At 43.5% G+C, this 16,280-nt stretch overlaps 1 protein-coding gene across 3 annotated transcripts in view; it reads right to left on the bottom strand.

The window, feature by feature from the left end:
- The window catches only part of KMT5B (lysine methyltransferase 5B), a 32,741-nt gene extending 18,061 nt beyond the window's left edge, over positions 1-14,680 (bottom strand). Inside the window, exons 1-3 of one of the 3 annotated variants that reach the window (XM_069803497.1) lie at positions 14,121-14,680; positions 5,712-5,954; positions 4,737-4,884 (exon numbers count right to left, since the gene is read on the bottom strand). In XM_069803497.1, the coding sequence (XP_069659598.1) occupies positions 4,737-4,884; positions 5,712-5,871 (308 nt within the window). In that variant the 5' untranslated portion in view covers positions 5,872-5,954; positions 14,121-14,680. Of the gene's footprint in view, positions 1-4,736; positions 4,885-5,711; positions 5,958-14,120 lie in introns of all 3 variants that reach the window. The other 2 variants (XM_069803496.1, XM_069803495.1) reach the window with 2 other exon arrangements.
- Positions 14,681-16,280: the final 1,600 nt, after the last annotated feature.

Genomic DNA, 16,280 nt, shown 5'->3' with positions numbered 1-16,280 from the left:
GTTACATAAAAATCAACTTGTTCTGTGTTTAATCTCCAGTGTTGTTATCTGGAAAAAAACCCACACTCTTTAAAGGCCAAAGTTCAAAACAGAATTTTTAATTAAGAAAGTATTCCATATTACTTAAATTTCTTGAACTGAAACTATACACGCACCAGTGTGGTCAAAACTCTAATACAGCCTAGAATAGAAGTAAAGAAAGTTCTAACAGCCACATGATTTCATTCTCCTTAATATGGTTATTAAATAAATGCTTTTTTAAAATAAATATGGGCAACAAAAAAAAAACCCCAACACTTTTCTTCAGTCCTATTCTGACACTCCACATAGTAAATTTGATTTAGCAGTTACCATGACTACTGGATGCAAGCCACTCCAGCTTTTAGAGATATAACACTTTTTATTGAAGTTAAAGGTGCAACTAGAAAAACTGTGTAAGAGTAAGGTGAGTGTTGGTTTGGAGGGGTGGGGGGTGGTTTGGTTGTTTGGGCGGGGTTTTGGTTGCAATTCTTTTTTTAAAATCCAAAACATTCAGCAGCAGCAAAACAGTTAGTTCCAATGTAATCACTGTGTGTGACCACATACAGTGAAGGAAGACAACCAGGAGCAAGTTAAAGGACTTTACTGAATTAAGTTATCAGCAAAAATTAAAAGCAGACAGCAGACTTTACACAAGTCAAACAAGATCATTTTGGAAAGTACACAGACACTGAGGTCTGAAGAATGTAAAAGCTTCACTTTGAAACATGGTGTCACTACATAAGAGCTGTGTACCTCTAATCCATTATCTCCATAGGGAGAAGAGGAACTACACAGCCTTGTAACCTTATTTAGCAGAAGCCACATAACTTGTTCTACCTCCAAACCCTATTCAAGATGAATAAGGAGCCCTTTAATTATTATATCAAAATGAGCTAAGGAGCACAGCAGAGATTCAGCACAGACCCATGAACACAAGTGATATGGAACTGCTTTGCCTTCTTTGTCTTTATTGCTCAACAGTGACTTACGGGACAAAAAGTGACGTACCCTGTCAAGTAAGTACCTGATGGTTTACACCAAGACCAGCAATTGCTCTTAGTGTAGCGTTGACAGAAAGCAGCTTCCCGCACATCATCCCCAACACACTTCATGTTTGCTATGGAAAACACAGAAATTCTTAAAGCTTGGTCCTTTAGTCTCACATTATCAGACAAAACTACCCGCACCACACACCAGTTTGTAACTTCACTGAAAGCAGCAATATGGAGTTAGGAAACACCCCTAGATTCTCCTAAAAGAGACTACAATGCGTTTGACCTCCTAAGTCACTTGCAAACTTAGAAAGACATTGGAACTGCTCTCAGTATTCCCTAGCCTGATGCTGGTGCTTTAGGGAACCAGGAAACCAGAGTGACTGGTAACAGAAGCAGTATTATCAGAAGTCTGCCTTAAGATTTAAATACTAACACATTTGTATGCAAGACAGTGAAGAGTGGATTAGCCATTAAGGCATGCAAACTTCAAGATTCAGCACTCAGCCTAGGGAAAAGCATCTGAAAATAAGAGATGGTAAGATAAACGTGAACTCACTTTGCTTTTTACAAGCATCAGTTTTAATCTCTAGTGTTAGACAACCTTCAACCCAGGAAGTAATAGCTTGCAAAATCAGTTTTGTTTTTACATAAAAGACAGGCATGCAAGACTAAGTAAATCTTACAGCCAGGATAGCCTTTGTCACACACACAAAAAAAAGAAAAAAGGTCTGATATAACAGGATTTGTACAAGAAGCAACAAAACCTCTTAGAACGGCTATACTTGACAAGATTATACTTCCTAAAACATGGATTATTTTTTTTATTAACTGCTAACCTCCTATTTTGTCAAGATAAGATCTACCAATTTGATGAAAGAATGACCACATGGCCTGTAAAGAGGGCCAGAAGCTCTGAAAACAACCTGCTTTCTCCTGGAAATCCAAGAGGATGAAAAAAGAAGTTACTTTTGGGTAAAGCCACTGAAGACATTTCCAGAGCTACATTTTATGCTGTCCATCAAATCACTGGTGACAAGAAGGTATTTCAGAGGAACACTGGACAAACTCATTGGGTGATCCAATTGTAATCTTTTGAGAACTAGTCTTCAGCTCTTTCAGACATTACTGACTTGACTGACAGCTTACAGAGCTAATAGCTCAATTCCCAAGATGGAGGGCATTCAGGAATTGCAGGACTTTATTTTTATGGCCCCCAGAAAAAAACAAAGAAAAAATAACAATCACATTCTTGTCACTACTCTACCATAAGATGACTAATTCAGTATAAAGAAGATGGAAAACAAAGACATTCCAACAATAATATAGATATTTTACTAGAACGTTATGAGGTTTTTTTTCCTCTAATCAATATACTCTGGGCAAAACAAGGTCTTTACAAACTCTTCAACTACAGGAATGAACGAAGAACAGAAAATGCTTATATAGAAGACACTTATACATACAAAAATACAGACCTGGCTTCCAGAGGTAAGGTAAGGTACAACTTCAGTAAGTGGTCATCAACTTACACTGGGCTGCTAGTTGCAAAAATACAAACCTCTTATGAGTTTCCAACAGCAAAGCAGAATGCTGGCAGAGTCACTTCCACAGTATGTCTTCAAACAAATCACAGCAAGGGAACAGGAAATACTTGCTTGCCATCATAAATGGCCATTTTATTTTAAGCACACCTCAATACAAAAACTATGTAACTAATATGACTTCATCACACTGAAGCAGAAGATGTCCAAATGTAAGCTGCAAATCTTAATTTCTACTACAATCATTTACTTGGGTACTGGCATGTGGTATTTTGAAAATGGTCTAGTCTTTTTGTATTTGTTTTCCCCCCTGCCTTCCCTCAAAGCCATACAACAATACATCTCAGGAGCTCTAGAAAGACTACAGCTTACTAGATGGAAAGAAGATGATCTAAGCATCAGAGCTACAGTAACAAGCAGATGTCATCACTGTACCAAAAAGAAACAAAAACTATGCTGATGCCTTCATTTTAATTCATTGCAACAATAGAAACTCTCTCAATAGGACATTATGAAAGAGGCAAGAAGATGTGTTTCTGGGTTTCTGGTAGAAGTTGTAAGCCTCACCTAAGTATTTCCCATAGTGCTCCGAGATTATTAACTACTGTCCTTGAAGACTGCCTGTAACTGTTTTCCAAGTCTGAGAAAGGAAGAAATACATGATGATAGCCTTTGTGTAGTCTTTTGATTCAAATTAGTAATCAAAAAAGTATTTTAGGTGTTGAAAACATATCAGCATAAAACAACATTTATGAATGTAGCTTCTCCAACTATTAAACAATGAATACATCATTTCCTTAGCGAAAAGCATAAGAATTAACTACCTGTGCATAAGCTGTAGACTACCATTCATGCAACAAAACAAGTAAGTCTTTTGAGCATATATATTTAGCTCGATTAACTGCTGGAAATACAAAGACACTCCGAACTGAACTGTAAGAGTATCTACCTAGACGCTGTTTTGGGCACAATGTGCTATTGTAACCAAGAGCATGGAGGGAACAGGAAGAACTCAAGCATTCCTCTTAAAGATGGATGTTGCACTCTCCAGCAAAAAAGAAAAATCTCTTTGGAGTCTTTACAGTTATTAGGACCACATTGCTGCAATTTCCTGTGCAACTAATGCTGTCAGGTTACACCAGCAACCATTCATGTTACGTGACAACACCAATTAATCTAGCAGTCATTTTTGAAGCTATCAGCTTGTTACATACATACAAAAATCTACTTAACTGATACTCTGGTTATGCCACCATGCTGCACAGGTAAACTGTTCTTCTTTAAAAATAGCCACAGCAACAGTTTGAAGGGTTGAGCAGCTTGTTTCCCATGATGTGCTGCCTGGAAACCCCAGCTCTTATTATTGTACAATAATAAGCACATGATTCCTGTCCTTAGAAACTTATCATTTATATATAGCTTCTCCATTACGCTAGCAATGCAGACCTTGTATACAAACAAAAGCTTAACAGAGATCTATAGAATATACTTATAATCAGTGGTACATCTGTAAAACAGGAAGAAGCATGCAACAACTAAACCCTAAGACCACACTGAATTTAGAACAGAAGTATTCAGACAGGTCCATAACAGTGCAAAAGTATGTGCAATTCTGGTAAGCAAGTTCCCAGTGTGCACATTAATTTATCTTATACATACAGACATGTTTGAGTAGCATTCCTTCAGCATGGGTCTGCAGGAACTTAAGATCAAGTGGCACCAACACTGAAGTGCTCAGGAACTATATCTTTCTTGTGATGTTATAAGAGTAAGGAGGGGGGGGGTGAGGGGGTGACAAAACCAAAAAAGCACCCAGGCACATGAAATAAACAGAGAAGTCCCCAAACACTAGCTTCTGTATTTGAAACATTTCAAATTAGTAATGCTTTAAAACTTATGATTAATTAACTGTTTAAGCTAAGAAATGGTGTCTATTAACAACCTGTTCTACAGCATAAACATACATGAGCGCTAGTAGACCTATAATAGCATTACAAATGCACGCTGTCTCAGAGCTCTGAGGTCCAGTCTTACATGCAATACCATTTTAAAGGCAGAAGCTACTCACAAATTGCCATTTTTTCAGACTTTTGTAAACATGCAAGAAATTCCACAGTTTTGCCCTGATTACATCATCAACTAAGATCAATTCTTTTCTAGAAAAATAAAGACAAGTTACCTAGTATTCATTTTGTGTGTCTGAAAACCTAAATAGGGATCAAGAACCAAACTAGTTGCTAGGTCATCGTTTTCACACAGTTCCTTGGCAGACATTCCAGAGGAAGGCACATAACGACTTTGACCCTCAAATCCTGAAGCACCGCTACCTGCGAATAAGAAAGCATAAATTAGACATCATTTAAGGAATGTTATAAAGCCTAGCTACACTCAGGGACAGACAGCCACAGGTCAGAGACAAAAAATATAGAACAAATAAGGAAGATGATAAAATATCTGAAGAAGCAGGAGCACAGTTAATTTTTCACTCTTGCTTTTGTTCATTTATGTAGCAGCCAATGGAGAAAGTATTTTAGAACACATTTTACGGGTGTCTCCAATGAATTTTGGTTTCCTTCTCTCTTCCCCTTCCCCAACTACAAGCATCTTTCCAGACTACACCGGTCAGTCACACCTGTCTCTAAAATTTCTGACCTATGAACCTGATGAAGCCATGAAAATGTCAAACCCAATTTTCCCAAAATCTGAATAAATTACTTACTCTGAATTTGTATTTAGTCTTTCATCCCAGACCAACAGCGAAAATAAAAATCCATGTTCCTTAAAACCGATTCATAATGACTATTGATATATGTGACCGCATTCAAAACTGGGTTTACTTCTACATGTGCATTCACTACAAGTTGGGCTCGTAATTCAAATTATACATTATCCATTTCCAAGATGTATTTTATACTTATACCAGTTCAAAATTAATTTACATCCAGTTATTCTCGCTTAACTTTTAAACTGATCTGAAGAGATCTATATTCCTGAAGTGAGTTAACACATCCAACAAATACAAACATAATTAATACTTCTGATGATAGCTACATGCTGAATGCAGACCTTCATGAATTAAGACAAGACAGAAGCCTGACTTCCAAATTGATAGAAGAATCACATACTGCACTAAGCTGTATAAACATGTACATACATCTGCTTGATCTTCTCTCAACTCCATTTTTGCCCGCCTTTGGATTCTCCTTTCCTGCATGCTGCAATTTGGTCTGATTCTGCGCATGGTCATTAGACGACTTGTTTCCACTTCTCCTGCCATTCACCACCATGTTCTTGGATTCTCCCAGCCACTTCATTCCCACAGACAGTCTGACTCAGTTGCATTTAGTCACTTTTCAAAAGGCTTGGAGAAGTGGATGAATAATTTCAGTTCCAATTCCTACTGGAAGCAAAACATAAACATGATTAGAACTTACTGGGAAACTGTTTCCAAGACACAGATTTTAACAAAAAGAAAAAAACCAAAACAACCCAACAATAACAAAAGAACACTGCAGAAGGAAGGAAAGATGGTGATCTGCATTTGCATTAGGAAGAAAGAAAAGCAGTTCATTAGCACTAGTACAGGGAACTATTGCAAATGCAGATATCCACAGGTGAAGTATTGTCCTATAACTTACAACCACATCTGGAACCAAAGGTTGAATTCTAAAGCTAATAAATTGCTAAGGACAACTCAATTTTAAGAGCTGGACTACACAAACACATAAAAACCTATGTACTTATATAGACATACATACACATGGATAAATACACACACAGCTATGTGACTCCAGAAATGGAGTATTTTCAAATACACACCCAATTAAGATTATATTCCCTAATAAATAAAATCTGTAACCTGTTTGGAACTCTACAGCAAAGAATGACATTATACAAACATCCTCCAAGAACTAAGGATGAACACAGTTAAAAAACCAACAAAAAAAAAAAACAACCAGAAAATTGACAAAATTTTTGGAATGAGGGTAGGGGAAGATGTTAAATCTTCATTTAAAAATCAGAGTTCAAAAACCCCTCAGAGATGATCTAGAGAACCCAGGCTACTATGTTTACTATTCCATGTAACACAAACACAGTCACAACACACCTGGCTCAATGGGCCAGTAGTAAGTGGGATCACAAGTAGAGCTGAAATTTTATAGTACATAAATGGCCAGCAAAGCACATGCTAGTTTCTACCTGCAGTCTCAATGCCTTTTGCATAAATAATTATAAGAAAGCTACTAATGCTTTTGTACACAGTTGCATCTCACTCTGTATAACCTGCATGAAAAAAAATCCAACATTGATTTACACAATTTTACAATTGCATTTATGCATTAGTAATTAATTTACTTGGTTTTAATTCATCCTCCTCCCTACTGCTTCCTCATAAAGAAAGAATAAATTGTGCCTTTTCCTTTTACTGTAATTTAAAAAAAAAAAAAGCATTAAGGCTCTGTTCACAGCAGATAACAGGCACCAGGTAGCAGGCACTTCAATCTGGTGGCAGAAATTTGCAACAAACTAACAGATGTTTTGAAATAGTGTCTTTTATAGAAACTCTGTTTTTAATCAGTTGAGTAGCAAAATACTGGATTTCTGTTAGACACCTATGTGATCCAGCTACTTAAAGCTACAGAAACATTTATAGCCAGATGATTAGTAACTAAGTTACTTACAAAGATTCAGAAGATTGATGTATTAAGTCACTTGTCTCTACTGTTTCTCTTAACAGATGTATTGTCTCAAACATCTTACTAGAACTATCATCCAGAAATCTACAGGTTTTAGGACCTTTTACAAATTGTCACAGAAGGGTAGTAAGGTTAATCGACAAAGTGTAACAGAATCCTACTGAGGAAAAGCTGGCTGAACTACTGCCTCAATATAAAGAAAAAGAATTGAGATAATTTCTTCCTTCTTTGAAGGAGTTTTCTTGCTGCCAGTGATAGAAGGGCTTGGCTTTGACCTCAAGATTAAAAAAAAAAAGTTTAAATGTCTATTTTAGGGGACCAGCAAGCTTTAACATAGCTCTTTAACAGAGCTGGAACCAAACAGTTTGACTACCAGAATGCAAAAGTTGCTGTGCATACTGACAAAATTCTTTAGGAAGTTACCAGATACAGCTTTCAGAAAACAAACCAGAGACTTAAAATTTACTAGGGAAAACCCTATTCATTGCATTTAGCTATACGTAGAACGAGACATTTTTACACAGTACCTCCGAAAAACCCCTTGGAAATCTTGCAGCTAAATCTGTATTAGACAACACTAGGCTTTTTTTTTTTCTGTCTTTCTTCATAGAGCTTGCCTGATAGCATACATTTAAAAAGGGGAAAGAAAAAACCCACCAACATAACCAAACCTAAACCCCAAAATTTTCTTGTTAAGCATCCCACCTGAACTTCTTTCAGAAGACAGCTACCCTGTGAAGATCTGCACTGAGTTAAACACTTAATGACAGACTCATTCTTAAACTCCCTTCTTTCTGCTTCTCAATCAATTCATTTTACAGCTCTATATACTCTAATTAAACCCCATTCCCTGTTTTTTGTAACAGTGGTAATAAAGAGTATTAAAAGAGAAACGACATTAAAGATTTCAACTACATTCAGTCTCCATCTCTTTGCAAACCAGGACTGAACTATACTCTGTGGTGTGCTACAGTTCAAGAGCAGTACAGGTAAATGAAGTCTACCATGAAGTCCAATTGTAGATGAATACTGGTATGCAACAATCTGGAGGAATACCATTCAATACGGTAGTGTTTCTGACGACTAACAGGTATGGTTGCTACACTTTCAGCTGGATAAATGCGTACTCCACACAAAGACGGTAACCGATCTTTCTTAAGTCCAGTTTGGGAAGGTGAGTACTATCTGTGCTAACACACTTCTGCCTAACAAATACAGTAATGACAAGGAAAGAACGATAGCAAAGGTAAGAAGGACTGTGGCCACAGAAGAATACTCAAGCCATACTAAGCATTAGGAAAAATACTTGGGTTTGTTGCAAAATATATTGATATCTATAGATGACAACAGAAGTCCTCCCCAAGCAAAACTGAAAGTCATTTAGTGAAGCCTAGCAAACATTCTTGTGAAAAATCATTATTTATTTGAGCCTAGCAGCCTAATGAGGAAGAAAACCTTTGTCTCCATCTACTGCTGCCTTTTATTTTCTAACACCAGCCAAATTACAAACTTGAAGACTGCATGAGTGCTTCTTCAGCCTCTATTCCCTCTCCCAACACTGCTTTCAAGAGACAGTTTCAAAAGCTAGAACCAACAGACAGGATTCCTCTCCCAGTGAATATCACAGCTCCTAACGCCAACAGATAACCTAAAAGGGAGCAAGAGATGTCCCGCTCATCACCACCATGTGATTTGCTTTCAGTACTTTCTACATCAGATTCATGCTGAAAAGTCCTTTAGGAACGAAGGGAGAAAAGGAGGAGATGAACACCATCTTCCTATTCAAGAAAAAACTGGGATATACTTACACCTCCACATACTTAAAAATTCCTGCTAAAGGGCTCCACCATCAAATAATATAACACCACACATGGATCCCTTATGACTTTGGGTTTATCTACACTGTTAAGTTTACCAGCACAATTACAGCTTCCAAGGGACCTTTTTTATTTCAATGTAAATGTCCACATTGCTGTTTTAACCCTTTATTAACCATACCACTACCCTTCATAATTATACTGCCTTTTATAATTCTATTATGGTAGTTTTACAGACACTTTTCTAAAATGTCAAAATATAGCTCAATCGCATTCAGCACCTCTCATTGAGAAATTTAGCATTTCATTGCAACGGTACTCTCAAAACCTAAAACTCAAGTTTCATTTACCTGGTTCTAAATTTATTAAACCTATTAAAGACACCTTCTGAGCATTATTTGCATTTCAGTAACATTTGGAAGCACCTATCAACAACTGAAGCATAAACATGATTAATGCTATCATAGCCTAAGATATTCGCAAAGCCAGATTTATCCAGAAGTGTTTACCAGAATGATTAAACAGTACCAATCAGATATATATCACATATGAAAAGCCTTAGTCCTTTTATACTGAGAAGTGTAGTAAATCCCTATGAATTTGAGTAAAGAAATTCTATGGCTGTTGGATCTCAAAAGCTGTCTGCGCCTCCCAGGTTTTGGGCTCTCATCTGTGAAATCTATCAATTCAGAGAACGCTTGTTGTGATGGGGAAAAAAAAGCTGCACAAAACCAAATCAATAAAACCCTAAACCATACAAACACATACATCAGTAACCCTAAGAAATTCAAGTATCATTTATTTTAGTCTTCTGTAACACAGTTTTGGCATATAAATGTATACTGCTTAAAACACAGGGACAGCTTCTGAACAGAGGCACTGGATTTTGTACATCCCTCTCCAGGACACAGGCAAAGGCACTAGGATCAGGAGGTTTCCTAGCAGGCGGGGTCATACTCCCCTTTCCTATTGCCCAGTACACAGGCAGTCAAAGGACCTTCTAAAATACAATTTCTTATTTTTTTTTTTAATTAACTCAAGCATCTAAACCAGTTTTGGGATTTTTTTTTTTTCCTTTTTAAATTAACTATAGCTGCAAGAAGTCTTCCTCAACAAGACAGTGGCCTAAAGCAAATACAGGACACAAAACCAAAACACAAGACCACAGCCTCAGCTTTTCCGGACAAATCAACAGCATTAAAAGAAAATATGTATGTTTCATTACTGATAGCTCTAAAAAAAAAAAAAAAACAACAGACCTTTTAATTTGGGAAGCAGACCAAAACTATGCAACCAGTTTTTCTATAAGATCACCAGGCTGTAAACGATTTCACTACAGCCACCCCATCTGCGTAACAAGAAAATCCCACCCACTCCTAAAAAGTGTTCAAGTTTCTAAGAATACAAAAGACTCTGAGCAAAATCAAAGCTGAATTAAAACTTGCACAGCTTTAAGGGGTTATTCAAAACAGCCTCAAACCTTATTTCGGCTACTGTTTTTGACAGCTCAGACAAGTACCATTAAGCCAGAGAGGAAAGGGAGGCACAGAACGCTTCTGGCTCACAGAAGGTGTGAAGCCAACGCACAGTGTCACTTTAAACAGGAACCTGATGTTCTGTGTTACACTACAAATTATTAGTGATGATACTAAAACACAGCAAAACCAGCTATGGAAGAGAGGTCTGTGCAACCACAGAAGGTGACAAAAAAAAGAAGGTATTTGGGAGTTTTCTCTCCCATAATCTCTGTAGTCAAAGCTCTATCTTAAAGAAAGGTCAGGTGGTCCCACAGGACTTAAAAGATTCTGGAGTTGAGGCTGCAATTCTTCAACAGGATAAAAGCTACCTAGGAAGGGCTACTTCAGTCCCACCCCTGCAGATGCTTATTTCAACCACCTGATTTCAGATCCACTTTTGACTTCCTTTGCCCCAGGATGAACTGGTTCAGTAAATTAAACCACCAGGAAAAAAACCAAACCAAACCAAAAAAACCCCAACAAAACAAAAACACCCAACAAAACCCCCTGTTTTTTGAGTGTTTCTTTTCAGCTAGTTAGCTCTCAGAACGAGCTCAGTCCAGAATTGGACATGGATTAATAGTGGCACATGGGAGGATGTAAGACTATGTCAAAACTAACTCAGGTCAGTTCAAACGTTTGCAGAACTGCAGCCCCAGGATGCAGGTTTGTGAGAGCACACATGGATCCAAACCTGGCCCAAACCCAGGCTTCAATGCCCCACCAATAGCTCAGTCTGTACTTTCCCACTTTCTCTTGTGCCAATTCTTTTGCAGCCATGTGATTTTTGTGTGTCAGTTTGGATACTAATCCAAGCACAATGCAGGCACAGAAGCAACGGTGTACCAGTACAAATAAGTGGCAGAGGCAATGCACATACAGAAGTGCTTCAGCAGCTCCTGCCCCTTCTCCTCTTTCCTACCCCAGCTCCTCCCCCCCTTCCTCCACCTGGTGCCCCCTCAGGGTGAGGCTGAATAACTGGCTGAGCAAAGCACCCTAAAGGCTGTGTGATCTCCCAACTCACTGCAGCAACACCAGTGTTCAGCAGACTTTCACAGAGACAATCCAAAAGCTCACTGTTTCTGGGAGAGGGAGAACCTCCTTCCTCCCCCTTGCCAATTCACACAAACTTTTCCACCAATTCTGGAGTTCAGTGGACCTCTCCATAACTCAATATAACGTCATTAATCCAAGAGGGGGGAGAGCAGGTAATTTTCTGCTGGTTTAATGTGCTGAGCAGATTCAGCAAAGGATCCAGTGGGCACTAGAGCAAGAGAGGATGCAGTACTGGAGGAGCAGCAGCAGGACCACTGAAAGGGGAAGAAGTATCAGCTGTTGTAACAGGTTAGCTATGAGACTTACACAGGTTCAACTGAACCTAGCAGTTCAGGGCAGTCGCACCATGGCTGGCACAAACAGCACTACAGTTCAATGAAGACTTCAAACCAGCCTAACCCCAAAAGCAGCCCTGCTGCTCCCTCGCCTGCTTATGCCCACTTACATGCCATCCTCCCTCTATACCAGCAAAACAGCTGCAGAGCCAAGTGGTGACTGAATCAGGGGAGTCACCAGAAAAGTCTGAACCTTGCTGGCTTGAACCATGGTGCAAGAAGACGTTACAGGAGGGTGGGGGGACAAGGTCAGGGAAGTGGTCAGGAGCACTTAAACTGGGACTGCTCCCAAATGCTTTGCATTCTCAAACCACAGCTCTGGATTCACTGTTTAGCACAGAAGTATCATACCTTACACTTACTATGTTAATTTGTGCGACTGTCTGTTGTATTAAAGCACAATGCTGTTTGAAGTGAAAAGAATACTGGGAATTGTAGTCCTGCAGTAGGATAGTGCTAACAAAGCAAAACAAGTATTCTAGAGCCCTGTTCAGTCCTGTTACTGAGTGTACAAGGACACATCATCCCACTTACTCATTTAATATGCAATGCACTAAGTAATTACTTCAAATAAATCTTATTCTCCAGTTTGCGAACTCAAATGGGTATAAAGCAGAGATGTTTGTACATGTCTGTCTGGCTCTAACAACAAAATAGCACAACAAACAAACAAATCCCATTTTTCAATCAAGTAAGTTTTGATTTCCTCACAGTGTTACTTGCAAGGAAAAAGGCTTAAAGAATTCAAGACAAAAGTTAATTTTTAATTAAAATGGAAGAGGATGCATCCATAGCTATAGTGACCAGATCATGGAAACAGGGCATGACTTGGCTCTCTGTGAACTTACTCTATAGTACACTTTAACCTCATTGATTAAAACCTCCCACTACGTATTTATAGTTACACTATTAAACACTCTGATCAGATAGCCATCTCATACGTGTCACGCTGCACTGAATTCAACCCACCAGAAAACTACACCAAGTTATATACTGAAAATTCTCATGCTGCCTGTGATACAACTCAACAAAACACCACATACTTTCTCTCTCACCCCCCACCTTTACTTTTTCAGAGAGTAATGTGTTGAAGATAATTTGACTTTAAACTTTCAGATACAGATGCCGGACAAAGATGTCCTTTACCCCTTCCTTAAAAGCATACATTCCCCAATGAAAATACACAAAAAACCCGCAGGATGTTAGACTTTCGATCTAACGAAGGCAGCAAGCTCTGAGACCGGAGCGGTCACTCAAAACAGACCTTAATAAAAACCAATCAGTAGGAACACGGCTTAAAACTCCTATTACGGCTCAAACAGAGGAAAGCCGTGCCGCCGGGACCACTAACCACTGAGCACCAGGAGCGCCACGAACTGCCAGGTAGCTAACAGCTTCCTCCCCCAGCTCCCCACACGCCTCCCTAGGCTGAAGCTACCGCACAAAACCCAGCGAACGACCGAGGGGGAAGCGGGCGGCGGAAGGCAGCGGAGCGGAGCGGGGCCGGGCCGGGCCGGGCGGCGCCGCCCCCCCAGCCGCCTGCTGCCCCCTAGGGCTCGCTTCCCGCCGGCGGCGGCGCCGCCGCCAACCCCCGGCCCCGCCGCGGCCCCCCACCTCCCCCGGCCCCCCGCTGCGGCGGGGAGGCGGCACCGCCTGCAGCCGCCCCTCTCTCCGAGCGGCCGCGGGTCCGTCGTCCCCATCGTCCTCGCACCCCACCCCTCCCCGCATCGACCGCCATATGGAGCGCGGGGTCCGTCTGTCAGCGCCGCCGAAAGCCGCCCTCGCCCTGCCCGAGGCGGCGGGGGACGCCGCCGGCCCCGCACGCCGTCCCCTCGGCTGGCCAGCGGCGGGGGGCGGCCCCGGGGCTGGGGTGGGGGGGGGCAGCACACCGGGCTCGGCGCTTCCTCACACCCCCTCCCTGCCGCCCCGCGCTCCCCACCCCACGGAGCGGGCCCCCTCCAAGTTCTGAACCCCCCCAGCTGAGCGGCACAGCCCCCTCACAGCCCCAGGCGCCCCCGCCTCACCGCCCGCTGACAGGCTGCCCCTGGCGCCTCCCACGCGTGGGGGCACCCTGCTCACAGGGCCCACGGGAGCCGCGACACCCCCCGCCCCCCCCAATTCACACACACACACACACTCACCTCCCGGCTGCCCTGCGCGCTGGGTCCCTCGCCGCCGCCGGCGCTGCCCCAGCCGCCACTGGGGGAAAATGAATCATCAAAGGGAAGGGGGCGAGGGGGAAAAAAGGGGAGGGGGGGAAGCGAAGACTGAGCGAGGGAGGGGCAGAGAGGGGAGGAAAACTAAGGAGGTGGGGGGAAAAGCAGCGATAGTGATAAAAAAATAATTCCGAGTGGGGGGAGGAAAAAAAATGGCGGATTAAAATCCAAGATGGCGGCGCCGAGGGGCGAGCGGTGCAGGGGGGAGGTGACAGAGAGCGCTTCCTAGAGATCCCTCCGCCGAGCCCCGCGAGAAAGAGTCCCCCGGGCTCCCTCGCAGAGACCCCGCGGGGCGGCAGCGAACACAGGCCGCCGTCGCCGCCGCTTCTTCCTCCTTTCCCTTCTTCTCTGCGGGGAGCCCTCTGTCCGACAGCCTGCCGATCCAGGCCGCCCGCTGCGCTGGCCACCGCGCTCCGAAGTTTCTTCTTCTTTCTGCCGGCGAAGCCCGTGACCTCCTCGCCCCGTCCGGGGAGACGCCGCCTGCCCCTGCGCTGCCGGAGGCGGAGGGACACCGCACACAGGAGCGGACTTACGCCCGCCGCCGCGGAAGGATACACCACTCGCAAGGAAACGCAGCACGCCCCCACCCGCCCCGCAACCTGCGCCGCTCCCCGCCTCCTCCCCGCGCTGGCGCTTCACCCCGGTCGGCGCAGAGGCAGGCCGCCAGCCCGCGAGGCCCCGCGCCTCGCCCGCGGAGGAGGCACAGCGCTAACCGCAGTTCCCATCAGCGCTCAGCGCGGCGCTGCGCCGCGGCGGAGGGATCTCGCTGAGGGAGAACAAGGTCCGGGCTACCTCGCAGATCGGGCCGCCCGGCCGTGTGTGGGAAGAAGAAGTCCCGGCCGGCTCACGCGGCGGAGGGATGCCTCCGCCCGGAGCTGCCCTTTAAATGCGGGGACTCCCCGCCGCGGGGGCGAGCGGCCGGCGGCTGTTGTTATCGCCACTCCTCAGCGGCTCGGCGGAGGCGTTAGGTGCCCCTTCTGCCCTGGCGTCTGTGAGGCGACAGTCCACCCTGCCCCGCCTGAGGGAGCGGGGACCGCAACTTCAGCGCCTCAGGGAGCTCCCGGGCTCCGGCACCTGCTTCCCCCGCCGCTGCCTGACAGGCATTTAAAAATGGCCCCCGCGGCCTGGAGGGGCTGGGGCGGCGCCTCCTTCCCCGGGCCGCCAAGCGGGGCAGCCCCGCGGCGGGGGAGAGGGGCCGGGCCGCTTCCCCGATCTCCGCCGCGGCGCCCCCCCCCCCCCCCCCCCCCCCCCCGCGTGTTGGTGCCCGGGCGTGGGCGCTCGGCCCCGGAGGCGGCGTGCCGTTCGGGCCGCAGCTCTGTGGGCCGACCGCCTCAGCAGAGCCCCCGCGAAACAAAAGGCGGCTCCGCTGCTGCGGGACGCGGCAGAGATGGCGGGGGCGGGTGGGGGGCGGCGGTGGTGGTGGTGGTACCTATCGCTCGCCAGCAGAAACGGGCCGAGTTACGTGCGTTTGTGGAAAAAAACTTGCTAACGCGGTAGCTGCCGAACCTTTCTACGTTGGAAAACTCGAAAGCAAACGTTTTTCTGCTCAAAGTTCAGAAGTTGTATTATGTACTTAGTATTTTGTGTTGCCCTTTACGTTTCTTGTCATATGGCATGCTGGTTACGGTCTGGACTGTTCTCAAATACAAGTTTTATTTTTATAAGTTTACTAGAAGCTTGTAGGTTATTTGCGTTCAAGGTAACCATAAACGTTTGTGGAAGAGGGAAAGACTTCCCATGATTTGCCACGTAACACCTTTCCTCTCAGCAGCCACGAACCAGGAATACCAACTCCTCAGTTTTATTCATAGTAGGATGCTGAAGTTTTTTAATAAAATACAATTTCGCATGGAACTGGGTTTAATTTTGCTTTAATTATACAACTGAAACAATATCTGGAAATGGCATGTGTCCCAACAAACCAAATTGCTAGCTAAATTGATTTTACTACAATTTGGTAACAAGAAATTGCCTCTGCAGCTAAGATTTTGCACGCCCAGTTGCTATACCAGATTAACACAGACTTTTACAGTTAAATTGTAAACCTCTGAAAGATTTACTTCAAACCAGAATGGACTATTAATA

This window comes from Haliaeetus albicilla, chromosome 16, assembly GCF_947461875.1.
Source record: "Haliaeetus albicilla chromosome 16, bHalAlb1.1, whole genome shotgun sequence".
NCBI lineage: Eukaryota > Metazoa > Chordata > Aves > Accipitriformes > Accipitridae > Haliaeetus > Haliaeetus albicilla.
This window is presented reverse-complemented; position numbering and strand designations above follow the sequence as displayed.